General features: G+C 51.4%; 12 protein-coding genes across 12 annotated transcripts; 8 read left to right on the top strand and 4 right to left on the bottom strand.

Moving 5' to 3' along the window:
* Positions 1–7: 7 nt before the first annotated feature.
* On the bottom strand, positions 8–743 carry N7468_004045 (DUF4149 domain-containing protein; the record flags this gene model as incomplete). Its single annotated transcript, XM_058473342.1, has 4 exons — positions 8–174; positions 252–540; positions 615–648; positions 712–743. The coding sequence occupies 4 exons, from the start codon at positions 741–743 to the stop codon at positions 8–10; spliced, it is 522 nt and encodes a 173-aa protein (XP_058332345.1).
* Positions 744–1,098: 355 nt separating this feature from the next.
* Positions 1,099–3,804, top strand: N7468_004044 (ATP-dependent DNA helicase 2 subunit KU80; the record flags this gene model as incomplete). The annotated part of the gene is made up of 11 exons (XM_058473341.1): positions 1,099–1,227; positions 1,278–1,332; positions 1,388–1,454; positions 1,512–1,579; positions 1,632–1,800; positions 1,851–1,911; positions 1,967–2,482; positions 2,547–2,932; positions 2,994–3,205; positions 3,262–3,731; positions 3,787–3,804. 11 exons carry the CDS (start codon positions 1,099–1,101, stop codon positions 3,802–3,804), a joined length of 2,151 nt encoding a protein of 716 aa, XP_058332344.1.
* A 418-nt stretch (positions 3,805–4,222) lies between these two features.
* On the bottom strand, positions 4,223–5,521 carry N7468_004043 (Qc-SNARE protein; the record flags this gene model as incomplete). The annotated part of the gene is made up of 1 exon (XM_058473340.1): positions 4,223–5,521. The coding sequence occupies one exon, from the start codon at positions 5,519–5,521 to the stop codon at positions 4,223–4,225; it is 1,299 nt and encodes a 432-aa protein (XP_058332343.1).
* A 117-nt stretch (positions 5,522–5,638) lies between these two features.
* On the bottom strand, positions 5,639–6,373 carry N7468_004042 (SIP1 domain-containing protein; the record flags this gene model as incomplete). The annotated part of the gene is made up of 1 exon (XM_058473339.1): positions 5,639–6,373. One exon carries the CDS (start codon positions 6,371–6,373, stop codon positions 5,639–5,641), a length of 735 nt encoding a protein of 244 aa, XP_058332342.1.
* A 1,227-nt stretch (positions 6,374–7,600) lies between these two features.
* On the top strand, positions 7,601–9,729 carry N7468_004041 (fungal specific transcription factor domain-containing protein; the record flags this gene model as incomplete). Its single annotated transcript, XM_058473338.1, has 2 exons — positions 7,601–8,678; positions 8,759–9,729. 2 exons carry the CDS (start codon positions 7,601–7,603, stop codon positions 9,727–9,729), a joined length of 2,049 nt encoding a protein of 682 aa, XP_058332341.1.
* Positions 9,730–10,134: 405 nt separating this feature from the next.
* N7468_004040 (wax synthase family protein) lies at positions 10,135–11,458 on the top strand (the record flags this gene model as incomplete). Its single annotated transcript, XM_058473337.1, has 2 exons — positions 10,135–10,898; positions 10,960–11,458. 2 exons carry the CDS (start codon positions 10,135–10,137, stop codon positions 11,456–11,458), a joined length of 1,263 nt encoding a protein of 420 aa, XP_058332340.1.
* A 778-nt stretch (positions 11,459–12,236) lies between these two features.
* On the top strand, positions 12,237–14,968 carry N7468_004039 (uncharacterized protein; the record flags this gene model as incomplete). The annotated part of the gene is made up of 8 exons (XM_058473336.1): positions 12,237–12,581; positions 12,645–13,002; positions 13,087–13,361; positions 13,425–13,552; positions 13,611–13,678; positions 13,730–13,851; positions 13,903–14,046; positions 14,156–14,968. The coding sequence occupies 8 exons, from the start codon at positions 12,237–12,239 to the stop codon at positions 14,966–14,968; spliced, it is 2,253 nt and encodes a 750-aa protein (XP_058332339.1).
* A 541-nt stretch (positions 14,969–15,509) lies between these two features.
* Positions 15,510–17,114, top strand: N7468_004038 (uncharacterized protein; the record flags this gene model as incomplete). Its single annotated transcript, XM_058473335.1, has 3 exons — positions 15,510–15,701; positions 15,773–16,406; positions 16,471–17,114. 3 exons carry the CDS (start codon positions 15,510–15,512, stop codon positions 17,112–17,114), a joined length of 1,470 nt encoding a protein of 489 aa, XP_058332338.1.
* A 1,320-nt stretch (positions 17,115–18,434) lies between these two features.
* N7468_004037 (uncharacterized protein) lies at positions 18,435–19,462 on the top strand (the record flags this gene model as incomplete). Its single annotated transcript, XM_058473334.1, has 2 exons — positions 18,435–18,963; positions 19,035–19,462. The coding sequence occupies 2 exons, from the start codon at positions 18,435–18,437 to the stop codon at positions 19,460–19,462; spliced, it is 957 nt and encodes a 318-aa protein (XP_058332337.1).
* A 608-nt stretch (positions 19,463–20,070) lies between these two features.
* On the top strand, positions 20,071–20,948 carry N7468_004036 (sugar O-acetyltransferase; the record flags this gene model as incomplete). The annotated part of the gene is made up of 3 exons (XM_058473333.1): positions 20,071–20,171; positions 20,264–20,500; positions 20,588–20,948. The coding sequence occupies 3 exons, from the start codon at positions 20,071–20,073 to the stop codon at positions 20,946–20,948; spliced, it is 699 nt and encodes a 232-aa protein (XP_058332336.1).
* Positions 20,949–21,444: 496 nt separating this feature from the next.
* N7468_004035 (plasma-membrane proton-efflux P-type ATPase) lies at positions 21,445–24,318 on the bottom strand (the record flags this gene model as incomplete). Its single annotated transcript, XM_058473332.1, has 2 exons — positions 21,445–23,871; positions 23,944–24,318. 2 exons carry the CDS (start codon positions 24,316–24,318, stop codon positions 21,445–21,447), a joined length of 2,802 nt encoding a protein of 933 aa, XP_058332335.1.
* Positions 24,319–25,038: 720 nt separating this feature from the next.
* N7468_004034 (uncharacterized protein) lies at positions 25,039–26,882 on the top strand (the record flags this gene model as incomplete). The annotated part of the gene is made up of 9 exons (XM_058473331.1): positions 25,039–25,069; positions 25,131–25,234; positions 25,284–25,576; positions 25,625–25,706; positions 25,763–25,800; positions 25,852–25,949; positions 26,008–26,384; positions 26,436–26,601; positions 26,653–26,882. 9 exons carry the CDS (start codon positions 25,039–25,041, stop codon positions 26,880–26,882), a joined length of 1,419 nt encoding a protein of 472 aa, XP_058332334.1.
* Positions 26,883–27,095: the final 213 nt, after the last annotated feature.

Below are 27,095 nucleotides of genomic sequence, written 5' to 3'. Positions count from 1 at the left end.
GCTTTTCTTACTGCAGTTTCTTGCTCAAGACCGCACCGTAGTAAATGGTAGCAATGAAGCTGCCAAGGTTCACAAGACTGGAAATGCCGTGGATCCGGCCGAACTTCTTGTTCAGTTCGATCATCTCCTTCGAGTGAGGGCCGGCGTCGTAGCTCTTCTTGCCATCACGGGTTTCTATGCAAGTCCAGTTAGCGTTGAGCTCATGAGAAAGATTCTGCAGAATGGTATCCGATCAGTTTGGAAACACTTACCCTGTTGCTTTCGCTCATGCATGATGTTCACAGTCAACGGACGCAGGATAACCTGGTTGATCAGTCCGGTAATGGCAACGGTAGCTAGGGGGATCAGCGTGCCCCAGCGGTTCTCGGGCGCAGTCAGGCCGGAGAGCCCCAGAAGATGGCGACCCTTACTGGCAGTCAAGGCGACTACCACGGGCAGCGCGGTCTGGAGGGAAAAGTAGACGGGGAAGATGGCAGTCTGCAAGCTGGCAAACTGAGGGCGCGGCAGAGCGCGGAACGCGATAACACCACCGACAAACGACTGGAGTTAGGTTAGCTATATTCCAGATGATCGAACGCGAGGAGTCTCCACTGCTCATTCGAGTTTTGCCTTACCTGGAAGAATTGAGTGCCCAGCAGGGTACCGTAGCTGTGAGGAAGTTAGTTTGGCTCTTGAAACTTCAATGTGCCATCGTATCTCGGACTGTCGTACCTGATAATGTGGTAAGGGCGTGGGTCAGACATCGCGTATGCTGCAGGGAAGGATATTGACTGAGAGTGTAAATTGTTGTTACAACTTAAGTTGGGTAGACGTGGGGGAAGCTCTATATAAGCTGGGATGGACGGAGGCACGTATGCACGGACCATCTGGGCGGAATTTCCTTATCGACACGCGCTGTCTCAAGCATATAATGTCGCGCTCTCATTATGAACACGCACATCGCTTATACACACGAGGATCATATGATGTCATGTGCGCGCGCGTGGAGCTAAACCAAACGGGCAATATCACGCGTCTGCCTGTTGCTTCTGCCTCATAAAGTCCGGCGTCCTCGCCCCCAACTGATTTATTTATTTATTTTCTTTTTACAGATCAATCATGGCGGAGAAGGAGGCCACAGTTTACATTGTGGATGTTGGGAAGTCCATGGGCGAGCGCCATCATGGTCGCTTAGTCTCGGACCTCGAATGGGGCATGCAGTATGTGTGGGATCGAATAACTACTACAGTACGCGAACCTAAGTTGTTGTGGGCTGTGTTACTGATCCATTTGATTAGGTAGCTACAGGCCGAAAGACAGCTACTATTGGAGTAGTGGCCTTACGATCGGACGGTATGTCTATCAAGTATAGCTGAAAGCGAACATGTCTAATTTGTTCATGTACAAGACACGTTGAATGAGCTTGCAGACGAGCCCAGTTTCGCGCATATTTCGGTTCTCCAAAACCTTGGCCAGTAAGTTATGTGCTCAGTGCTGCTAATGGACGAATGATTTGGCTAATTCCATTGAAGGGTACTTATGCCCGACCTTCGGAAGTTGCGAGACTCGCTCAAGCCAAGCCATACGAACAAAGGCGATAGTATGTCAATACGTGATTCCTAAAATCCTATCATCCACTGACAGCATTGAAGCTATCTCGGCATTTGTCATTGCGATTCAAATGATTCATGCCTACTGCAAAAAGCTCAAGTACAAGCGAGAGATAGTGATGGTGACTAACGGCAACGGTTTCATCAACGGAGAGGACTTGGACCATATCAAACAAAAGGTCAAGGAGGATAATATAAAATTGACGGTGATGTACGAGCCGCCCCCGTTTTCTGATGATCTCGCCATGTTAATTCTAGTAGCGGGGCTGATTTTGATGACCCGGACTATGGAGTCAAAGAAGAAGACAAAGACCCACGAAAGGTGAGAACTACGATACCAAAATAAGCTTGTCTACCTTATTGACTAGGAGTATTAGGCTGCAAATGAAAGGCTTCTTCAGCAATTTGTCGAAGACTGCGATGGTGCGTATGGGACACTCGAGCAAGCTGTCACCGAGTTGGAGATCCCTCGCGTCAAAATTACCAAGAGCATGCCATCGTTCAAAGGCTTCCTTCAGCTTGGGGACGCAACGAAATACGAAACCGCAGTCCGCATTCCTGTAGAACGCTACTTCAGAACGTACGCCGCCAAGCCTCCGTCTGCTAGCTCTTTCGTTCTACGCTCTGGAGGAGAGCAGGATGGAGATTCGGGAACGGCCACAAATCAAGCACCTGGAGAGGGCGATGCATTGGCAGCGGTGCGGACATCACGGACTTACCAAATCACCGATGAGTCTGCCCCGGGAGGAAAAGTCGATGTTGAGCGAGATGATCTTGCTAAAGGTTACGAGTATGGACGGACCGCTGTCCACATCAGCCAGACAGAGGAGAACATTACAAATCTCGAAACTTTTGCTGGATTGGAGATTCTTGGGTTTATCGCAAGTGAGAAGGTATAATAAGGTGAAATAAGAGTCTTTTCGATCAAAGCTGACGAGTCTTTTTCTCCCTCCATAGTACGATCGCTATCTGCACATGTCCAATGTGAATGTGATCATTCCTGCAAGAGCCGACGATAACGCCTCTCTTGCCCTGTCTTCCTTTGTCCACGCTCTTTTTGAACTATCGAGTTTTGCTGTGGCTCGATTAGTGGCCAAGGAAAACAAGCCTCCACTTCTAGTGCTCCTCGCTCCGTCAATAGAGCCAGACTTTGAATGCCTTCTCGAAGTTCAATTGCCATTCGCTGAGGACCTTCGGTCATATCGATTCCCTCCGTTGGACAAGGTCGTTACTGTTTCAGGCAAGGTTGTTACAGAACACCGCAATCTCCCTAATGACGACCTTCAGAAGGCAATGGACCAGTACGTGGACAGCATGGAGATGGACTTGAAGGACGATGATGGGTAAGCGTGTACTTGCCGCTCGTTCTCGTGGGAGAAGATTGACTAACTTTCCATTCAAAAGGGACCTCATTGAAGGCCTTCCAATCGAACACTCTTTCTCTCCACTATTGCATCGCATAGAAGCCGCGGTGCGGTACCGTGCAATTCATCCGAACGAGCCAGTCCTTGAACCCGCCGACCGCTTGACTAAGTTCTCTCACCCCGACGAAGAGCTTGTGGAAAAGACCAAGAAGGAATTGGAGAAGCTTATTGCGGCTGCTGATGTCAAGAAAGGTGAAGCAATAACGATATTACTCCTCCCATACACAGCGGCGCTAACTAAAATTCAGTTCCACCCAAAACCAAAGGCCGCAAGCGCCAGCGCGAAACCGAAAAGCCCCTCTCAGGCTTGGACATTGACGCACTTCTCAAGCAAGAGCCTAAGCGAGCTAAGATATCCGCACGAAACGCCATCCCAGAGTTCAAGCAGGTTCTCTCTTTGGCGGACACTATTGAGACCATCCACGATGCAGTCCAGCAGATGGGTCAGATCATCGAGGACCAGATCAAGCACAGCCTCGGCGATGCGAACTATGACCGTGTCATTGAAAACCTGGGGACAGTGCGCGAAGAGCTACAGGATTATGAAGAGCCGGCTGCTTATAACGATCTCATTCGCCAGCTCAAAGAGAAGATACTCAGTGAGAGTCTTGGGGGAGATCGGCGAGAGCTATGGTGGCTGATACGTAAGAGCAAGCTGGGGCTTATTGACAAGAAAGCCTCCGAAGTGTCGACTGTGTCAGAAGAAGAGGCATCTGAGGTGAGTGCGATGGTGCGACTCTGTTGCCAGTTTTGATCTTGCTGACAATCGACAGTTCTTTTCGACTTCCTGAAATCCTTTCTCGCGACAAGTGCTCTTCACTCTCATGAGTTTGTCTGACGGTATAAGGAGGAATGAGGTGCAATTCTAGCGGGAGTTCGAGTGTCTACAATCATCCATAGGATTCGCTTAGCGGCAAATGAGCGTTGTAACTTGCAATATTGCTATCTCAAATTGATTATATCAAGATTCGAATCGTATACTCTATTGTCGCTTGTGCGGAAAAGAATGTGCATGAATGTGCATGCGCCCGTTGAACGCTACAGAGAATATAAATCATAAGGAAACGCCAGACATCGACCGTTCTGATGCTGCGCATAGAGAGGGGTTATAGTTATCACCTGGAGCAACGACGCATCTTTATGAAATTTTGCCAATGCGCTTCTTTCCAATGTCGACCTTAGCCTTCAGTCTGTCATGAAAGGTCAGCTTCAGATCGTTTTCAAGAGAAGAGAGTGTAGAACCAACCGGTCGGTATCCTCATCTGCCAGCTTCAATAGCTCATTCTGTATCAACAACTCCTCATTGATCGCAGTACCAAGCTCCCTCTGTCGAATTATGATTTTCCTCAACTCATCGACATTGGCATCTTGGTCCCGCATAGTCTGCTGTTGTAGCTGCAGTAGACCAGCGTTATCCAGCTCACGCGTGCGCTCCGTCTCCTTGCCGAGGACCCTACCAGATCGGCCAGGTCCCCGGCGCGCATTCCCGCCTGTGGGCCCATTTCCTCCCGCCTTGAGGAGAGCATCTTTGTCTTCGATGGAAGCCACTGTTTGATCCAGTCGGCTCTTGGTCGTCATAGCCTGCAACAAGTTCTCAAGCCCGTCCTTTTCTTTCCGCGCGTTGATAAGCAGATCTTTCCTTCGGCGCAGCTCGCCCTCTCCGAGACTCGATAGAGACGTTTCACCAGACGAGGTGCGGCGGCTGCTGACATTCCGGAGGCCTTCTTCCAAAGTGGTGATCATGGACGCCGAGCGGACGAGACTGCTTTTAGCAGCAGCGGAGCTTTCATGCTGTTTTTGCGGAGTCAGCTCTTGATCACGGCGGGATAGTTGGAGGCGCGCATCGTGAAGGTGGGATTTCATGTCGCGGTAGTAATCGAGCCAGAGCGTTGGATCGGCGATTGCGGCGACATTATCGGCATTGCCGGGATCAGTGATAGCAGCGTGTAGCCTCGTTGATGTATTTGATGTGCCGCTGGAGCTGGCAGCCACAGCAGCGGTGGGGAGGTTGAGAAATGCTCGCCATGCGGAGGAGGTGCGCCAGCGGCCGTCGGGCGCTTCGTTTATTGCTCGTAGGTACTTTTCTAGGCCTTGTCGACGCTCTTCTCGGAAGCGATCGTTCGAAGTAGTCTTAGCGAACCATGACTTTGGGGGCAGCGGCACTGGTGGTTGGGCATTGGTTTGATTGACCAGAGTCTCGTGGAAGCGTGAGAAATCGGAGTAGCGTTTGGCAACCGTGAAAGATCGGAGGGGCAGCCTTAGGGTGATATGGTAGACAGTGTGCGGAGGAGACGTTGGGGAGAGAGATGTTGTCGGAATGGCAATCTCAACATTTGGTGCCATCGTGAGATCGTGGGGATGTTCAAAGGAAAGAAACAACCGAGCTTGGAGTTTGGAGGTGCACCCGATAAGACCGCATGACGCATGGATCCGAATCGGGCTCCACCCGCGTTGATCAGGCACCGCGAGCACTCGACTCGTTCTAGGATAGGCATCTAGGATAGGCATCTACGACAAGGATCCTTGAAGATTGGAATTACACACAGTAGCAGGTTTTGCATTTATTCACAATGAGGGGGTATCGATCGTGCTTTGAAGGAAGCATCCATAAGGCATGCGGATGTCCTAGCTGCTCCATACTTCGCGTTCGACGAGAAGGTCCCGTTGGCCAAAGAATTCTCCCACAATGGTGATGATCATGTCAAGTAGGACAAAGGTTTGTTTCTGGATGGATTCAAAATCGTCCGACGCTGAGGCTTCCTCTGCCGTGTCCAGGTATTGGGCCTGTAGTTGTGCCTTTGCTGCTTCCAGCACGTCCGATCCTGTAGTGTCAGGCATAGGCGTGTCTTGTGCATCTTTCATATCTCCGTCAGCGATGCCCGCTTCCGGTTCTTGCTCCTGATCTGACTCTGAGTTGACGGACGATGGTGCTCCGTCCCAATCTATTTCACCCTCATCATCCGAGTCCGGGGCGTCTTCCTCCACATCAAGGTTGTGGGCTGCCTCGCGCATTTTCCGAGAGATCGTCACGGCTCTCTTCCCGAGATCTCGCACTTCGCCCACATCTTCAGTTCTCATTTCCCCGAGTTCAGGACATTTCCCCAGCAGGCCCCAGGTCCAGGCACTAATGCGCCGGATCTGTTTAGTGTTTTCACTTTGCAAGACGCCGGAGATCATTCGAGCGACGATATTGAGCACCCCCAACACACTCCCCGGGTCCATGCATGCTAGCTGCGCCATATGCGGGTCCACTGACATGACAAGTCGACGCCATTCCTTCCGCGCAGCTCCAACTCGAGGGGGTAGACTGATCGGGTGAGATTCATCAAGGTTGGCGATTGTGGTTGCTGGGGGGAGCATTTGAGAGTGGATCTGAGGAGAATGAACCGATGGTGGAGGAGGGTATAATAAGATATTTGAGCCTCGGGGTAGGTAGGGTCGGTTGGAGCGTCGTCTCGGTTTATATCCACCGGCGCAATGTAGGCTTCATCATCGTAAAAGCCAGTAGGGAGGGCATCGATTCGAGGACCTTTTTGAACAGACTCGGAAACCATCTGCGAGGTAGATGGGTTCGTGGACGGTGCGGACAGCAAGCTAGGTACTGTGTTCGCCTCGGATCTAGGAGCTCAAATGCAGCAAGGTTAAATTTGTGCATTTGAAGCAGAAAGAGGTAGGGGACAGATGAGCCACATCACAGCATTGAGTGGAAATTCAAGCAAAAATCTCGTAATTTTTTACTCACCTGACCATGCGCAGATACTCGAAAGCGTCCATTTGATCGTCATAAGAGAGCTCCTCGTTTTCGTCGGTCAATCCGGGGAACGCGTTCCTTTGACCATAAAGAGGATCGGGGCGTGAGGTTTCCACCAAAGGCTCGACGGGTGGTTCAGAGCCATCGTCCTCGTCGATACGCGCACGTTTTTCTGAAGGGGGGTGACATGGATGCTTTGCGCTTGGAGGCCATGTCAGGTATAGCGTTGGAGGGAGAAATTCGCGTAGGCCTAAAGGAAAGCTCCAACCTTATCCTTATCGAGTCCAATCTTATCTCCTTATCTCCTTATCGATATTATCGATGAGCGAATGTGGAATTCCGCAACTCCGACTACTACAAACGGACTAGTGCGGCCTTATATACGTCCACACTCGTAGGCCTCGACATCCATGGGGCCGTGGGAGGGTTGTGGAAAGCTGGTGTTTACACCATCGTGATATCCCTAACCATCTATTCTGCATATGGTGAAGTTACACTGATATCCCTGTTGCCCAGTTAGCCCGTGCCATACCTCTACACCACTACCCTCAGATCTCATGACCCGGAGGCATGCTCAGAGATGTTTTCCAGTTTTGCGGCCGACCCCGGGAGGAGCAGCTCCTCCAGGCCTCGTGCGAAGCGCCGACAGGTTGCACGGGCTTGCGAGTGGTGTCGAATCAACCGAATCAAATGCGACGAGTCCCAGCCTTGCAAGAATTGCCGGGTTCGAGGATCCCACTGTAGTAACAGCACAGAGAACAAGCAACTCACGCTGCCGGCTGCCTACCGGTGGGTCAATCCATCGCCTATATATATAAATACACAAGTACAGGCTCATGTTTGATCACCCTAGAGAAATCCATCGTCTTCGCAGCACTATCCAAGAGCTAGAGACTCGATTAAAATCACGCCAAGCAGACCACTTGCAATCACTTACAGAAATACCGCCACCCTTATCAAAGCAGTCCGGAAGTGTCTCTCACCCTCACGGGCTACCTGGCACTGGCTCAGAAGTTAATCAATCGAAAATTCCGTCATCAATAGAGTGGACGGGAGTCCAGATCCAGATCCACCATGACCAGACCGCCGAGGCAACGTATTATGGCCCGTTATCATCAGCGTATTTTGGACATCGCATGCAAAAGTTCTTGATAGATTCCCTTGGGGGCTCCCCTGTTCAAAACTCCCTTGCAGAAGCTACGCTGCTCGAAAGACCGCCTAATATCGCCCACTGGCAATCTCGGTCAAAGCCCAGCACAGACGAAATTTTGTGCACCAGGCCAGAAAAGCTGTCTCACACTCAAGAAAACTACTTTATTGACCTCTTCTGGCAGTCGTTTCATTGTATCTATCCCATAACCCTTGAAGCAGAGTTTCGCAACTTCTACGATTCTGTATGGGCACAAACGAATGATCAGACAACTCGGCAGTCTTCACCTTTGGTAGACAGCTTGCTGGCTCTGTGTATCCAGTTAGGAAGCGCATTTCTAACGAGCGATGCCAGTGCCAACGGCTTTGAGATGCTGACCGGTCATATCGAGTCAGCGCTAGAGACAGCTCATTATTATTTCCGTCGATGTCAGATCGATCTTCTTGATGAAATGGAATGTCCCTCCATCATGACTCTGCAGAGCCAGATATATAGTGTTGTCTACCTGGTAAACCTCTCTTGCTTCAATGCCGGACACGCAGCTCTAGGGGCTGCGGTAAAAACAGCTCAGGCGTTGAAGCTGCACCCGCGCTCCAGTCAAAGTACGGTACAGGCCCAGCAAGAACTGCACATCCGCATTTGGCACACATTGCTTGCTTTGGACCGTGAGCTTTCGATGACCCTTGGCGAGGTCCGATTATCCCAATCCAAGATGCCCCGTCCAACTTCCCTGGAGATGGACATGAGCATGCGTTGGTCTCCGGGTCGATCTTGTTCAGCCCTAACCATAGTGACATCTCCTGGTTGAGTTTCCATAGACAGCATACCGAGCTATTAGCTAAAGCCCATGCCGTTCAAACTTCATTCTACCAACAGGCCATACAGAAGCTCGAGCAGCGAAACGGCGAATCTATATACGAGCATCCTGCTTTAGTGGAAGAATTGGCAGGCTGCCTGGGTCGGGAGGTGCGTATTATATATGACTGGGCTCGCAATGTGCCTCAATCTCTGAAGTGCTTTCGCAAAGGCTCAGGGGAGGCCTTTTCGACAGAACGTACGGCTCTCGATCTGGACAGCTTCAGCCCACTTTGGCTTCAGCGACAAAAAGTGCTCCTAGAAGTGCTGTATCACCATGTCCAGTTGTCGAATCTACGCTCTTTCCTACGCTTCCCCCCAGGCTCCTGTTCCATCACCCCTCTATCCGACTGCCACAGCATCAATTGTCTGAACCACGCGATTATTTTGACGAATATTCTGCACCAAGTGCTCTCAGAAACAGACATATTACGAGGGTGGCCTTCTATCTTACATTACCAGTGGGACGCAGCGCTCTGTATCATCGGATTTGTGCTCGCCAACCCCGTCTGCCCGCCTACCCCCGCTGCTCGCAAATCCATACAGACAGCCATCGCGTCGTTTGAATTTATGGGCAGATACCTTGCCGCGGCAACAAAAGCCGCCCAAATTGTACGAGAGGTGGGCGCACAAGCCGAGCTTCTTGTGGAGAGATTTCACAGTAGCTTGTCGACTCGCCCGCCGCCGGAGAGTCGACGCCTGGCCACCTCTGCAGCTGTGCAGGTTAAAGCCGCCCCAGCATTGACACCAGAATACCTGCAGGGACTCACGGTTGATGCAGAATTTGATATCTCTGAGTTTATCAGTGACGCCGGTCTACCAGCTGGGGATGCCGGGGACCATGTTACCCTTAGTGAGTCGACCCTTGCAACCGCGGTTGACGATATGCAAGCTGGGACAGCAATGTCGTGGATGAATGATCCGATGATATTGGAAAACCTGGGGCTTTTTGCGGGATAAATGGACGAGGAGTAGTTCCTATGGAAATGAAAAGCAAATATCTCAATTCTCTATCTTAACGCGTCCTATCCGTCGTGCGGGCCTCGAGCCGCCCTATTAGTACTGACTTGGGATTACAAAAATTGGTGTCCAGATCTCTTTTGCTTAGAACACAGCTTCGGCGCGTTTGCAGATCTTAGTCGCGTCAGGGATCATCGCGAAAACTAATACGAAGTGGGGATAAAAGGCCGCATTCCCCACGTGTCAAATCGCAAAAATTGGAAGAAGCAAAAAAACCCCCCCCTAACTTCCACCATTGTTGGCGCCCCTGATCAAAGTAACTGACTGGGACTGGCGGGCGGGATTGGGCGTAACATTTTGTTTCATCTACAAAGTGCAAAGCCCCTCGAGGCCCAAAGAGTAAAGATGCATGGGGAAACATCAACCGCAGCCAACATGTTCCAATTGGCTGGCCTATACGCGGTGCACTGTCTAGTTCCAGCTATCTTACTCCTCACTACGCCAAAGCACTCTACTCTCCGATATCTCTCGGTCCCATTCTTGCTATTGACTGCGTATCAAGGTGTGCTTGTTGCGTGCGCATTGGGCCCGGGGTACGTGTGGTGCGAAGTAGCCCGCCTCCTCTTAACGGTAGTCTTCCAAGCCCTAGATGTGCTATTCATTCGCCCGCGAGACGGAAGCGACGTGCCATTGACCCATGGGCAAAGCTTGATCGCTCGTCTTTATGATGCGACGAAGCTGCTGACACACCCTCGTGGAATCAACACAGGGCATCAGACCAAGAATGTTCCACCACAGCCAGCATACTATGCCCGGAGGAACATGGGCAGCCCTCCGCGGGGTCGTTTCCTGCTTCGACAGAGCGCGATCGCCATCTGGCAATATCTCGCCCTGGATCTTTTCTCCACGGTGGCGTTGCAGCAGGCATTGGCGCAGGACGCCCATGAGAAACTGCCGCCGGTTGTTCAGTGGAACCTCTCCGTGGAGCAATGGGTTGAGAGACTGATTTCGAATCTGGTGGCGGGCGCTGTGGTTAGTCGCATGATCATTGACCTCCACCACCGGGTCTTTTCAATCATCATGGTGGGGTTGGGCCTTGAATCTCCATCTGAATGTCCTCCCCTCTTCGGTCGCATAGCAGATGCTGGCTCGCTGCGTGGATTCTGGGGGTAAGGAGAATTCTCAGTTGAAAGTGAAGTTCATAAGAAAATAACTAATTTGCGCCAAAAGGAAATTCTGGCATCAGATGCTACGCCATCCTCTGTCCTCGGTCAGCGAATTTCTAGCGCTCGATGTCCTTGGGCTTCCCCGAGGATCTTTGCTTGGACGGTACACCGTCGTATACCTCGTGTTCTTCTTTTCCGCGGGGCTTCATGTGGTGCTGGACCTGGTGCAAGGCATCCCGCTGCCAGAATCCGGTGCGTTATTATTATTCACCCTGGCCCCACTGGGCCTGATGATTGAAGACGGGGTCAAAGCTGCATGGAAAAGGTCTCGTTCACCGGCAGGTCAACCCTTGTTCGCATGGACCAAAGGACTCGGACTGCTCTGGTCCATGGCATGGCTGGGCATCACATCCACTTGGTTCTTTTACCCGCAAATGTTGCGCCCGCAAAACCAGAATCTGGTCCCGCTGAGTTTGGCACAGCGCGTCGGGCTCCCCGTCATTGGAGGCATCGCTGTCGTCTGGGGCGTTCTGACGGCGCTTGTGTTTGAGGTGGAAGTTTAACGGGGATGTGCTGATTTGGAATTCTCCTGCCAGGGAGTAGTTAGACGATGGGCGGAGACACACGGACCAATCCGCCAATTTTATGATGCCGTTGCGAACCCCGGCTTGCATATACGGGTGCAGCGATGTTCTAGAAATCATGACTGCTAGGCCGATCGAAGTGCCGATTTTTAGGGCCGCGCTATTTCTAGTTTTCGGCGTGGCGTTCCTAAAACGACGATCTACACTGATTTGCGCCATTTTTGGTCCCGGAGCTGTAGCGCCAATCAAGTATCTTGTCCGCGTCCAAGTACATAATGCGACAGTTGATCAGACTGGGCGAGATGTGCAAATCCACTCGGAGCTTCACCGAAACCCCTCATCCAGCTATGACGCACAACCGACGTTGAATGTGTTGAATTCAGTAGAGACACCTGTCCAAATTTCAGCTGATTAGGTGCGATTGTGATGAGGGGCCCAACAAAACCCACTTGCCCGGAAAGAATATGGGGAACCGAAAGCAAAAATGTCCAGAGACGAAGTCCCTTGGGAGTCATGGGGAGCCCCATAAGAGCCCGCCGGCTTCTCCCGCGGGAGAAGCCCAGGCGATCGTTCTCTAAGTAGTTAGAAGCAGTAGGCCTCCTCCCTGAAAAAGCCCAAAAGGCGCCTCCGAGGGGCAATTCCTCCGGTGACTAATCGCGACTTCTGAACTCCCCGGATTAAAAGCTTCGACCCCGCAAAACAAAATAATTTGGGACACCTCACCCGGTAGAATCCACCAGGACTCCCGGGGTGCGAGATGAATCATCCCCCCAAGAGCCCGGCGCCTCGCCGCTATGGCTTCGCCTGTCTCATGTGCAGGCGCCGGAAGATCAAGTGCGACGGCAAGAAACCGAATTGTGCCAACTGCATCAAGGCCAAGGAAATCTGTAGCTATAAGGAGAGCCCCAGTTACAATGCTCACCTTGTCCACCAGCTGCAGCGGTCCAAAAGGCGCATTGATGAGCTGGAGGGCCAGCTGCGAGATCTAGCGGGTCTGGACTCGGAAGAACGTGATCGCAGGCTGGCCGAGATCTCACGCGACTTCGACCATTTGAGCATGGCGGATAGCTCGCCTAGTGGGATGACCGATCTCATCCCAGCCGTACGAGACCGATAAGGATCACGGGGGGGAGGACCTGCCCTATGGGAAGCCAGCCGATTTTAGCGTGGGGGAGCATGGCACGGTGAGTTCCTCGGTGGAATACCGATCGGGGGTGCGACAGAGCATGCACTGACCTGTCAACCATACAAGTACTACGGGGCTACTTCAAGGTTTCACCCTCTGGAGGCTGCGGATAGTCGCTTGCTGAAGGTTCCTGGCCCGGATAGCGGGGATCACAAAGCGAGCGAGGAGTACCACCGTAAATGGCTGGCGGCAAACTCCAAATTCCAGGAGTCCCTGGAGCATGTGGCCATCAAGAATCTCGAGCAGTATACAGATGTCCCGCTCGACATTTGCGCCGTCTTGCTGCAGATCTACTGGACCTGGCAGGCCCCCTTGCACAGTTGTGTCTACCGCCGATGTGAGTCGTTAGACAAGAGCCAGTTGCAAAATAAAGGAAGAAACGAAACCCTGAACCCATTGGGCTAACCAAGACCCGGAACAGGCTTTTACCGAGACTTAGCATTAGGTGGGCCTTACTGTTCCGCGTTTTTGTTAAACGTGATCTTCGCCCATGCATGCCGGCATACGAAGGATGACGATCCTAAGTTTGCGGGGTTGGAACGGGGCAAGCATTTCATGAATGAGGCGAAGCAGCTCCTCTTGCTTGAAATGGAAGAAGAGAAGCCCAGGATCCCCACTATTCAAGGACTGCTCATCCTCGGCGGCCGGCAATGCGCGATTGGGAAAAACAGTGAAGGGTGGCTGTACACTGGGATGGTGAGCTTCAAGGTTTCTTTGATTTATTTGTGCTTGTGTATATCTCGGCTTACCATATGCTAGGCGATTCGAATGGTCACCGACCTCGGCCTGCATCTGTATAAGGGGAACCTGGAGGGTCTGGAAGGCTTGGATCCCGATGACTTAGAGGTCAGGAAGCGTCTATACCTCTCCGCTTACATTTGGGATAAGTGAGTCCCTACCTTGCACACGTGTCGATCATCCTCTAATCGGATCTATGTGTTCTAGGTCCATAAGCTTGTGTCTCGGGCGCCCACCCTCTCTTGTCGATCTCCCATACTCCCCCGATAGCCTGTGTAAGCCATGGATTTAACATTGGACTGAACGGTGCTAATATTTGGTCCCAGTTGATACGTCGGACAATGACCTCGAATGGAGGCCGTTCTACTTAAAAGAAGCGGAGACTTCCTATCCATTCACCAAATCCTCTAATACATTGCATATCGTTTACTTTGGCAAATTAGCACGCGTGAGTAACGTTCTATGCCAAGGTCCACGATCTAGCATGCTGATTCCGTAGATCATCAACGAAGCGTACGACAAGGTGTATAGTCAAAGTTTACAGAATCTCAAATTACAGAGTATCTCCGAGCTAGAGGCCAAGCTTCGGTCCTTCCATGCAAGTCTACCGGACCAACTTCGAATACAAGCCCCGGAAACAGAAGTGTGCCTCCCTCCGCATCTCTTCTGTCTCAAGTAGGTCTCGTCCCCCCCACCCTTTTTTTCCCACAATTTGGGAGCGGGAATCAGGATTGGCAATTGACATCTTCTAGCATCCTATACCACACTATGCTAATTCTGATATTCCGCCCTTTCTTCGCGTGGTCGAGGCACGAGCGACTTCGAACACACCCTTGGCCCTGCGAGCACACCAAGTGTGCATTGAGGAGGCCAATAATGTAAATGAGCACTTTCGACGTTATGGTCGGACTTTTAACTTCCAGAACCAGACCTACCTTGTCTCGTACTGTGTCTATACTGCCGCGACAATTGATATCCAAGAAATTCGGCAAGAGGACCCGGCCCTGGCTCAGGCTGCTGCCAATCGGCTGTCCACCACCCTCAAAATGCTGGAAACAGAGGCCAAGCAGACCCCCGGCATCAAGCGCAGCATTGAGATTATCAAATCCCATTTAGCCCAGCAGACCGAGGACCGAAGCCAGAAAGTCCAGAACCCATTACCCGCCAGGCAGGTTCAAATCAACAGGGAGATTCGACAGCAGCTTCTACCTCCTCCTACCCCTCTATATCCTCAAGCACCCTCCTACAGCGAATCCACATTATCCACACCTCCATCGCAGGGCCCCCGAGAGAGCCCCTTATTAGGGCGCCACTCGAACATGGGTGTCGGCAGATTGCCGCCCCACCCAGGCGTCTCAGGGGGCATCGATCCCGCAAAGGCCCACCAGCTCGTGGAGCAGGAGCCGATCCCGGAGGAAAACATTGGAAGTTTGATGCATCAAGCAATGGACGTCGACAACAACTGGAATGAATGGGAATTCTTCAATGCGGGGGGCGGATTTGTACCGGATACCGGTGGATGGGCACCGTTCGATCCTTCTTACCCGTACAATAACATGTACTAGAAATCCATTGCGCAAAGATTGAATAGAACTAAAATGCGGCTAATGCAGAGTGTAAATAGCTTGCATGGCAGAAGAAAGTTTAAACCAGGGTGTGCGCCAGCCCGTTTCGTGCTTTTTTCCAGGGTTTCGCGGCTGCTAAAACACTCCCGCCCCAGCTGATTGGGCGTGATCGACAAGGCGCGATGAAGTTCCCCCTTGTCCAACTAGTCAATTTGCGGACTGAGCCGATCAAGCGTGGGTCTGCAGGGCTTTTGGGTAGGGATCGGCCGCGTTGGCCAGCACGAATCTCGCAACATCTCCACATGCTGGGCCAATGATCGACCCGCGGACAGATAGCGAAGGTCATGAATAGCATCACGGAAACTTGGCAAGATTCTATTTCGGGTTCCCTACGGGGCGATCCGACCGCGACTTCTCAAGCCTTTTGCGGAGAGATTGGGGATATAACCGGGGATCGACGTTGAAGAGACTCGCTTGAACCAAGCGCGTGCTCTCGTCACCCCTTCGATCGCCCTTCTGGATCGCCACCGTCCGCTTCACAATGGCAGGATCATCGATGGCCAGCCAGGAGAAGTCCGATGCTTTTTCAGCCCGGGGGACCATGCAGGATCATGAAAAAGAGAGCACTGTGCCGGTGGAGTATACCCCGGAGGAACTGAAGAAGGTGGTGCGGAAGATGGATTGTTGTCTTTTGCCCCTTTGCTTCGTGCTGTACTCCTTCTCCGTGCTGGATGTAAGTTCGGCAATTTGCGACTGCATCTCTCCCTTGCGATCAGACACTCATCCGCTTCCTTCCTTCCCCAGCGAGCCAATCTAGGAAATGCGAAGCTTGTGGGATTAAAAGACGACATCGACCTGTCCGGCAACCACTATGACTGGCTTGGGAACATTTTCTACATCAGCTACATCATCTTTCAATTCAACACTCTGGGGTGGAAGATCTTCAAGCCCCATAAGTGGGTGGCGTTTGTGGTGCTCTACTGGGGAATCGCCAGTACCCTCCAGGCCGCTGCCTTTAATTGGAGCGGTCTCATGGCTTGCCGATTCTTCCTGGGATGGGCAGAGACCATGTTCGGTCCTGGGATCCCCCTCTATCTCTCCTATTTCTATCCGCGCGAGACTGTCGGCACCCGATTTGGCATCATTCTTTCTGGCTCCGCGCTGGCTAATGCATATGGTGGCGCGCTCGCCTATGGACTGGGCCATGTGCATTCCAGTATCTCCAGCTGGCGATTCCTCTTTATTATCGAGGGCGTCCCAACCGTATTGCTTGCCATTGTGAGTTGGTTTTGGATCCCCGATTCTCCGTCCACGGCACGATTCTTGAATCTGCGCGAACGTGAGATTGCTCAAGCATATGCGAACGCGCAGCCTGGGGATTATCAGAATGAAGGCCTCCAGTGGGATCAACTGGGCGAGGCCTTCAAGGACTACCGAAGTACGTGTTGAGTCATTCTTTTGGGACCCAGTCTGGTCCAGTTAACCGGGATCGTCACCTTCAGATTGGATGTTTGCCCTGCAGAACTTCTGCAACAACGTCACCTTCGCCTCGCTCCCCCTTTTCTTGCCGACTGTCATCTCCGAGATCGGGTCATTCAGTGGCGTTGAATCGAACGGTCTGACCGCACCACCCTACGTGCTTTGTTTCTTCCTCATCATTGCGGTCTCGTTCCTCTCAGACAGGCTGCGCATGCGCGGGCCTTTCGCTGCCTTTTTCGCTCTCCTGGCGGCCATTGGTTTCATTCTCCTGGGTACCACCGAGAGCATCGGGCCCAGATACTTTGCCGCATTCTTGGTCGTCCTGTCGTTTGTCACGACTTCGCTTGCCTTGATCTGGAACTCCAACACCAATCCTACGGGGTCGAAGAAGGCAGGTGGGTTATGGATCATGTTTACGATCGGGCAGTGTGGACCCATGTTAGGAAACAATATCTTCCCTAGCTCCGATGGTCCCTATTATCGGAAGGGATCTTGGATCTGCTGCGCCATTTCCTTATTAACTGGCGTCACCGCCAGTACGTTGAGCTTTCTGCTTTGGCGGGAGAATAAGCGCCGGGATCGCCTTTACGGACCCGTCGAGGAGAGCCAACCGATTGACATGTCCTCAAAGGAAAGTATAGAAGCTGGGTTGCGCTACATTATTTAATTTTGGCATATAATAGAGCCTGAGAATCAATTTCGTTTTTTCCCCCCGGGTATGTTTGAGCGTTGCCGCGTCATCTGGGACATAATCATCCAAATGGAGTATCTTCGTTACCAGCACTGCATCGATGTTACTCATGTGGAGTCGCAGTCGTACGGTTGGCAGACGACTTTTAGGTCTTGAGTAGTTTAGCTTTGCTGAGCTTTGCTGAGCTTTGCTGAGCTTTGCTATAAGCAGCTCAGGTTCTGGAGTACATCGTGTCAATTGCAGATGAATTGCAGATGCACTGGCCATAGAAGTCCTAAATTCGATTCCTAACTCGCGAACACGCTTTGTAACAGCTATCCTCGTATCCGTAGGCATCCAAATATCCCTGGAAAGGGTCTCCTGTCTGCAAGCCACTAGTATGTCCACGGTACCTGCGTGGTCCTGTGGCAGGCCTGGGAATTCGGATATGGTAGCCTAAGTGATAGGGGTTTTATGCGTAGTCAAAGAGCCATTTCCTTCCAGTACTCATCCTGCTTCTTCCGTGAGCCCTAGAGATAGCTTAATCCTATTATAGTAGTATTACAGTAGTAGGAAAAAAAAAGAGATCCCACCGAGGTTGCGGCATGGCAGGCAGCCTTATTCCGTATTTTCGCTGCCTAGAGTGGCCCGCGAGTAGTTTTTAGCAGCAATTGCGAGCAAATGATTTTCCTCTCACTAGCCGGGAGGAGACTAGCAAAGTCGCCTGGCCAATCAAGGCTACGGGCTCTTCAACCCAAGCTTTTTGAGTGGATCGATTCCCCTGGGATTAGCAGAACGGCTCCCCCGTCTATAGTATAAAACCCGCACTGGCACACAGCACAGAACTCCCCCCCCATTGAAATCAAATCGACTGTGTCGCAACTAGCCATATTGCGCTTGGTAGCCCTCGTGCTCCGTAGTCATTGTGTCGTCGGGGATGGAGTATCTTGCCAGGTTTCGAATTTCTCGTAATACTGTATTCACCTCACCCCCTCGAACGGGGCTGAGTGCAAGCCACTGGAAGAGGTGGGTTTGTATGGATCAAGCAAGAGATACGAGATCCAGAGATTGTACGAAGATGAGACGTGTTCAGCACCCACTCCTCGCCCTTCTTTTCTTTCTCATCTTCGTGTTTGCCCGCTACACCCGCTACACCCGCTTCGATCGTGGGACACCGGGTATGGGAGTCTGGCCTTTAGCAACTTGAACTGGATTCTATTCATTCTATTCACTCAGTCCTTCATTAGCCTCTTCGGAATAGACAATCCCCAGTCTTCCTCAGGAACCAGCCACTCATTTCCCCCCCCTTTCTTCACTATGCATTCCCATCATACCACGAGTCTGCTCCAGAAGCCGCTCGAACCCATCTCCAAACTCGTTCCTTACTCTGCGTTGATTCTCTCTGTCATTCTCATCATTCTCTTTCTGATCCGTTTCTATCTGCTGGAAGGCTTCCTCATCCAGCGTGTCTATGGCAGAAGCTATTCCGACATGAATGAAACCAACCGCCGGGGCTTCATCAACCACCACATCGCGGGCTTGATGAAAATCACCATCCTTATTGTGGCCGCATACCCATTTTTGACCGTCGCCTTCGGCAATTCGACGTTCAACACCCCCTTTTCCCATGGATCCCCGGTCACCAAAGGCGACCTGCTGGTGGTGGTGGCCCAGATGTTGATTGCCATCTACGTCTTTGAGCTCCTCTACCGCGTGAAGCTGTCCCCTGTCGCCGTGCTACACCACGTGGGCACCATCATCATTGGCCAAACCAGTCTAGCCATCAGTCTGCAGCTGACCCGCGAGCCGGATGCGGACATCGAATTCGTTCTGTGTACAATTTGGGGTATGTGATATGCGGTCTCCAATGCTCCGGCACGCAATGCCGTGTAAGAAATATACTGACCGTCTCTCAAGGCGCATTTGACACTATTTCGGAATTATTCCCTCATGTTGCGATCATCCTCTACCGCGTCTACCCAACCCGCCATTCCTTCCTGCGCCGTCTCTTCTTATGGTCCTGCTGCATTACGGCGATCGGTACCCTCTGTGAAACCATCGTGACCATGTCCCTGTTCGGGCTGTTGTGGCATCAGTGGCAGATGGCATTCAAAGTGACCACGCCGCTCCTGCACATCGCCTTTTCCGCGGCCCAGATCCATGGCAGTCTCGTGTTCTGGCGTCTGTATCGAAAGCAAGGGGAGTATCTGAAACGTGAAAAGGAGGACGCAGAGATGCAGCATGATAAGATGGAAATTTTCAAGCTGGCAGAGCCACCTAAGGCGGTAGTCACGACTCAAGACTCAAGAGCGTGTGTCGATTGGCCATTCGCGAAGGATACATAAGTCGATGGCCCGTACGGTTGGACCCGTACTGTCCAGGACGACTGCACAGCTCATTCTATTTCAGACTTTAGGCCTCCTATGTACTGATTTTCATAGCCTTGCCCATGATACACCAGCCCTCTACCCTATTGCACACCTGTCGTTGACTGTACCAATCATTGCCATTCACCTGTACCTATATTGCTGATTGGTAACGCTATATACCTCCATTCCCGACGAAACAAAGAGTTCTATACTTGCCTTCTTTCAATCCATCCATTTCCTGGCCGCCAAAACTCAAACTACAACAAGGCACCAGCCTGCGCCGTGGTATGGCCTAGGATCTTGTCTAGAAAGCAGATACCGAAAAAAAAAAAGGTCCCCGATAAAGAAGGAATAGTTTCTTTCTTTATTGACCAGAAGATATCTGCAAAATGAGAAAAAAACAGACACCAACCCTAGCAAAGTCGACGTTGCTGAGTAGATCTGCTGCTGGGCGTTTTACCCCATTGAGTAAACGGTCCAACCCCCGCAGATCTGCCCCTCCACCCGCCAGCCGGGTTCATGGTCCTGCTACATCTGCCATTTCTGTTTCTTCCAGTCGAATTCAGAGCTATTCGATCATCAGGATGGCCGCCAAAGAAAAGCGACCGGAGCTCATCGCCCTCGCGCGTGATCTGAACGGGGTGCCTATGTGTGAGGATTACGAGAAGATGATATCGGGCATGCTGTACGTATTCTCCCAGCCCCCCGGCAGAATAAATGCTCTGGGACCCCCCGGGCACTGTCAGTGAAGCGAATCAGGGATTAATGAGGGTGAAGGTATAACCCGCTGCTCCCGCGGCTGGTGGAAGGCCGCCATCGCTGTCGGATCCTCACGGCAGACTATAACCAGCTGGACCCACGGACGGTGTCCTACGACAAGATCGCAGAAACCCGGTTTGAGCTTCTGAAGAAGCTGGTCGGGCGGGTGGGCGAGGGCACCTTTGTCGAGCCACCATTCCTTCCGGATTATGGCTGCAATGTCGTCATTGGCAAGGATTGCTTTATCAATTGGAAGTAAGTCGCTGCGATTCAAACCTCTGCGTCGTTCCTTTCTCAAGTTCGGTGCGAAAATGACTCTTGCAGTTAACAATGCCTTCTCAGTTGTACTATCCTGGACACGTCCCTGGTGATCATTGGAGATCGCGTCCAAATGGGCCCCAACGTCGGCATATTCTCCGCTGGGCATGAAACAAGTGTCTTGTCACGGCGGAAGTTCGTCGAATTCGGCCATCCCATCAAGATCGGAGATGATTGCTGGATCGGAGGTAACGTGCTCATCCTTCCAGGCATTACAATCGGCGAGGGTTGCACGATCGGCGCGGGTTCAGTGGTCACAAAGGACATTCCTCCGTTCTCAGTAGCGGTGGGAAGTCCCTGCAAAGTCATTAAGACTATCCAATCGGCAGAAGAAGAAGAAAAGGATCCTAGCAATCCTTATGCGAACATGGTAAGAGAGCTGTGATATTGGAAGACACTAGCATGAAGGAGAGGTACCTCAATAGAATAGGACTATAGAACACTAGGACAATGCAGGACCTAGAGGAAGCCATCCCCAGTGTAGCTGGTAGTAAGCAGTGGCGTTGGTTAAGGATAAGACCATCTACATGCTGGTACCACGTAGGACATGGCGCCCGCGCAGGTCATGAAAAGCGACAAAAACATACTAAGAAGTAATAAGGAACGAAACTCCGTAAGTCTCTCGCGCACAGCAGCGAGACTCGGAGGAGCCAACGATCGATCCCAAGTTCTTCGTCCTCCGTATCCAACGTGATGACTGCCATGTCGTCTTCTCTGAAGATACAAGCTTTGACATATCCCAGGTCAACTAAACTATTCATTCATGTTTCGCCGCGAACCTGCCTCTTAATTCTTTTCGTGCTTCTTGGACATGCGCTGCTGGTTAATCACTGTCGACAGGTCAGTCAATCGGGGGGATGGGGAAAAAAGGGGGAAACTCGTCAGAATTCAGCCAATTCAGGGTCCAACTTACTAAAGTCTTCCCACGATCGCTCGCGGGATTTGTGTCGGAAACTTCGACCGTGCATCACATCGTCGAACCACTGGGCCTGAGCGAGCCAGAGATACATTATTGCACAGACAACACTGACTCCAACCGAAAATACCCAAACGCGGATCACGGCTACAAAGCTCGTACGAGGGTGCTCCAAGACGCCAAATCCACAAGCAAGGGTCGCGGCCACGTCCACCAAGAAAACAGCCAGGAAGAGCTTCAGTGATGGGAGCCGCTGCTTCCATCCAGAGCTCTCGATGTCAGGGTTTAGTCGAGTGATGAAGATCAACCAATTTTGAGTCAAGGCAATCTCGAGGAACAGGACCATGTCCCGTGCCCCGAAGTTCTCAACAATCCCTCCTCCCTCTCCGTAAACCAGAATCGTTCCCAATGCGAGCCACGACCCGCCCGCTAGGACCACACCCAAAATGACAGCGATCCCCCAGAGCTTGGGCTCGTTCCACTTGACTGGTGTTGACGAGTAAGGCGCTTTATCGTAGGCAATAGCAAGTGTGGCAATGTCTGCACCGATCGCCAAAAAGACCACTAAGCGCAGATCCAGGCTTCGGTTGAGAGTGACAATCCATAAGCCAAAGAACAACATCAAATGAAGAGACAATGCGATGCGATAAATCACATAGGAGTACATCCGATGGAAGATTTGACGGGAGGCTTTGATGGCATCGACAATTGCCGATAGCCCGGGTGCGAGGAAGACGATGTCTGAGGCAGATCGCGCTGCATCAGACGCACCTTCCACAGCAATCCCGGTGTCAGCCTTCTTCAAGGAGGCAGCATCGTTGACTCCATCGCCGGTCATCGCGACAAGATATCCGCGGTTTTGGAGCCTTTCAACCACTGCATACTTGTGCTCCGGATAGACCTCCGCAAAGCCGTCAGCGCCCTCCACAAAGTCATTGACTTCAGATCCCGGAAGATCTCCAGCCCCGGTAACTCCAAGTTCTTCAGGCTTATAAATGTTGGTGCCAAGCCCTAGCTGACGAGCTGCCTCCTTGGCGATTGCAATCGCATCTCCAGTGAGCATCTTAATTGACAGTCCAAGATGCTGCGCCTCCTTAATCGTCGAGGCGGTATCGAATCGCGGCGGGTCTAAGCATGGCATGATTCCAAGGAGTTCCCAAGAGCCAGCCTCACACTTGCGGGCAACGCCCAGAGAGCGAAATCCACGCGACGCAAATTCCTTGACTTTGCTGTTGTATGCGTCGATAATACTGTCCGGAATGGAGCCATCCTCCATGGCCGTGTTAAGAGCCACGATAGGAGAGCCTTTGACACAAATGACTCTGGTACCATCAGAGGCCTCCACGACTGCGGTCACTTTTTTCGACACAGGATCGAAAGGATGATATTCAACAAGAGCGTATGAAGGTATCTGGCGTTTGGCCTCAGGGTAAAACCTCAATGACTTCACGAATGCCCGATCGATAGCGTCCATTCCCTTCCTTGTCCGATTAGCGGCTAGACAAGCGGTGATCATAAGGTCGTCTTTGTCGACGCCAGGAGCTGTATATGGATCTCCGAGGGTAAGCTTGTTACGCGTTAGGGTTCCAGTCTTATCGGTGCAGAGGATCTGTACTCCTGCAAGTGACTCGATGGCAGTTAATTTCTGAACCACGGCAGATTTCTTGGCAAGCAAAGAAGCTCCCACGGCCAGAGTCGTTGTTACAACGACCGGTAGGCCGACCGGTACGCCAATGATTGTGATTGCCAGTGTAAACTCGAGGATGTCAATGATGTGGCTCGATCGATAGAAGCAAGCGATCCAGACTATAAAGAGCGTGATGAGGACAAGGATCAAAAGTATCATACTGATTCGACCAAGGACAATGGTGAAGTGACCCTTCCCTTGGGATGCTTGGTTCACTAACGCAGCGGCTCTCCCAACGTAGGTGTGGTCGCCGATAAGAGTGACGACGAGTTGAGCAGAGCCTCGTTTTACGGCGGAGGACGCAAAACAACGTTCCCCAGCGTATTTGTCGACCGCTAATGATTCCCCGGTAACCGAAGACTGGTCGACCTGTAGATGTGCACTCGGCGTGACGATAATGGCATCTGCGGGGATGATCGTACCCTGGAGAAAGTCAGCAGATTCGATTGGCCATATTGGCGGGCAGATCCCTACATCTTCAACTTCGATAACATCTCCAGGGACGACGTCTTCCGCTGGGATCTCCTTTCTCTGGCCATTACGGATCACGGTTGCCTTTAAAGCAAGTGTTTTCTTCAGATCATTGACAATGTTGTCAGCGTGGTATTCTTGACCGAAGCTGACGATGGCATTGAGTAACAACAAACCCCAAATGACAGCAAAGTCAATCCAGTCCCGTAGACCAGCCGCGAGGAGTGTCGATAGCTTTGTGACGTATTGGTTAGCCGGCTACCTTCGACCTCGAGGTCGAATGTGTATTCCATGAAGCATGCTTACCTCCATGACAAACTGTACAGGCCCGATGAATAGCATGACGAACTTCAGAATGGGACTGCAGCGTTCTTCTTTGAGACTATTCCAGCCAAACTTGCGACGTGAAGAAAGGACTTCTTCATCTGTCAACCCCATTGAAAGGTCAGTCTTCAGTAAACATGGGTCGGTGACTCGATCGGTTCCGGGGCCAATCGTGACAACTTCTGGGTCGGGTTCTTTGCCATCCTCTTCTTCCAGTTCGGTAATCAAAGCATCAATAGTGGACGTTGTCTCTTGACGTGTGATGTAAAGGTGGTCCTTCATTTCTTGGTCAAGGCTTTGCGTAGACAGGTCATGGAGTGTGAGGTTTAGTGGCTGTTCTGGCTGGTTCAGACCCATCGTCCCGGTCAAACTCGAGATGGCAAGAAAAATGCCGGTAGTTAGCCTTCAGTAGAAAATACAAGACACCAACAGATGAGCTATAGTGATTGGGGTAAGAAAATGGACGGAGAATATGCTGAGACAGGCCGAGAAACATAAACCTGAAGATAATTGAAGCAGAAAATTGGCATGCCGGCTAATCTTTTGAAAGCGGGTAATTGCCATCAATAGACATGGAAACGAAGGTGCGACTGCTTCTCATGAGATTCCACGAATATTTCCAATGTCGTCACTGCAGATCTGGAAAGACCTCAGACGGAAATGTCGAAGTTCATGTGGCAGGAAAGACCGAGATTCGTCGAACTATAAGACGGTCGATGCCTTAGGCAGACGCTTATGTCACGACGTCACGGCTTGAAATCCAAAAATTTGCAGCTTTTATTGACGTGAAAATGTTAGACTTTTCGGTCTGAAGAAAATTGCCTGGAAAACGCAGTATTTCAAGCCGACACTGACATGTCACCTGACGCGTCAATTCGCTAGTCCTTGAGCTGGAGGCTTCTCGGAGCGCGTTGCATCCTCTCAAGCCATCTTCCCCCCAACATATTCACTGCGATGCTTCCCCCACTTTGAATAATCGGCCTTCTTTAGCAATCTTCTGAACTTTGGGATAGGCAACCTGGAACATCCCACTTTCATCATATTGAACCGCCTCTCACGACATCGCCAATCTGCAAGATGAGTAGCCAAATCCCCGGGTTCTACTTTGGTATGCACATCACCAATTCGTCAGAGTCTTTTACCTTGAAGATAATTGTTGACATCATTAGACCCCGAAAAGAAGAAATATTTCAAGATTCAGCCTAATCACATCGCGCCTGCGGGGGCTTCGTATTCTCGCGAATCTGTCAAGAGGCGGCGTCTGGAACAAAAGGTACGTGTCAACAGATTTGGAATGGGATGCCACCACTGACCCAATACAGGAAAAGCAGAAGAAGGCAGCTTTCGATCAGCGAATCGCTCGAGAGAGAGTGCGCAAGAATGGCTTCCTTCATCATCCTCTAATCGGCGCCGATAGAGAGGTCGGGTCGCAGCCTACCTCTAGGAACCTTAGGCAAGAGCAATACGCCCGTATCTATGTGAGCCAGTTGGGACGGAGAAAGGTGCATGAGTTCAAGCCCTGGCCAGATGAATACTCCATTAGGAATTTGATCCGGCACCAAGATTCGGGGATTCTCATTGCTGGTGGGCAACGAGGACAGGGGTCGGCGGTCTCGTAAGTACTCACAACTTCCGAAGGGTGCTTGAAAGCTCACCAAGGTAGATTGTGCTTTCCTGATGTCGAGAACGACAACTGGACCTACAACCAGGAAATGGAACGTGTTCTCCTCAAAGATCTATACCGAGTTCGTCTCAATCTCTCGAAGACGCTCAAACACTACGCTGACATCTCTAATCCCAGCTATCATCACTCTCACAAAGCCACACAGGATTTCTCCTGTTGGTTTCCCCAAGCTGCTTGTCATATTCTATTTGCTGACGTATCTGCAGAGCGACCATGGATAGCGGTCCGAGAGGCGACTCATTCCTTGCTCCTCTCATGCTTCCAGCTCCTGACCAAGGAGGCGACTACTCCCAGCCCTCGAACCGTAGGTTTCCCATGGCCCCATAATATTCCTTCGTCATCATTGAACACACCAACTACAGTTATTCACCCTATCCGTATCCCGGGAAAATCGTCACTATGGTGTTCAGCAGCCTGCCCAACAGGCCCCAAGGCCATATTTGCTATCGGTACATCAGAAGGACTCTGCACTCTTGAAGGCTACGGGAGTCGCTGGGGGGTTTATCGTAAACAGTTTCCCCCGGGGACAGTCCGCCGAGCCCGTGATTCTTCTCATGCCGAAGTTATGGGTTTGGACTGGATTTCGTCGGACGTCATTGCATGCGGGCTGAGAAGCTCGGCCATTTTCCTGCATGATATGCGAAGTAATGGGAGCACAATGCGGCTCCAGCATCCAGACACCATTAAAAAGGTCCGCAAGCTTGACCCATACCGACTGCTAGTTGCCGGATTCAATTCCGTACGTGGATACTCTACCCTTGAAGTAGAGCCGATCAACTGACTGATATAGTTGCAAATGTACGACCTCCGTTATGCCCCAAATGGCATCCAACCAATCCCATTACCACTGAGCCGTTCTCATACTTCAACTCGCCCTTACGTGACTTTCCCGGAGTACTCGCCATATTTCTTTCCAGACTTCGACTTGAGCAGCGAACTCGGTCTGCTAGCAAGTGGTATGTCACCTGAGCATACTGCCCTTATTGGCATGTGAATTCTGGACCCAGAACCTAATCAATTTGATGGTGATAAAGTTTCGAAGGACCACCGAGTACAGTTGTTCTCATTAAATACTGGGAAGACAGTTCCTTCACCCATCTCGAACTATCGCTACTCGGAACCTGCCACCTCCGTCCTCTTTGAGTCCGGCGATGAAGATTTGAGTCCGTACGGGCCTCAAAAGCCCAGTCTCCTGGTCGCCTCCGAGGCACAAGTCGACCAATGGATCTGGAAGTAGCCGATTTGTCAACCCCCAAACCTGCAGCAATCCTGCCTCTAGGCCGACCTAGGCAAACTATTTGATTCGCCTATCTTATGGAGTCTTGGTCTTTTACCAGCCAGCTACGCGTTTGTTCTACCCACGAGTTACATTACCGACTAGTCGAACACCTAGAAACCAGAACCGGGTATAATTCATTGCGCCATGTAGGATGTAAATACCATGCAATAA

The sequence above is a fragment of the Penicillium chermesinum genome (genome assembly GCF_028974085.1).
Source record: "Penicillium chermesinum strain IBT 19713 chromosome Unknown utg000003l:1.0-5111272.0:1.0-5115320.0, whole genome shotgun sequence".
NCBI lineage: Eukaryota > Fungi > Ascomycota > Eurotiomycetes > Eurotiales > Aspergillaceae > Penicillium > Penicillium chermesinum.
Note: the sequence above shows the minus strand (reverse complement) of the source record. Positions and strands in the feature narration are given on the sequence as shown.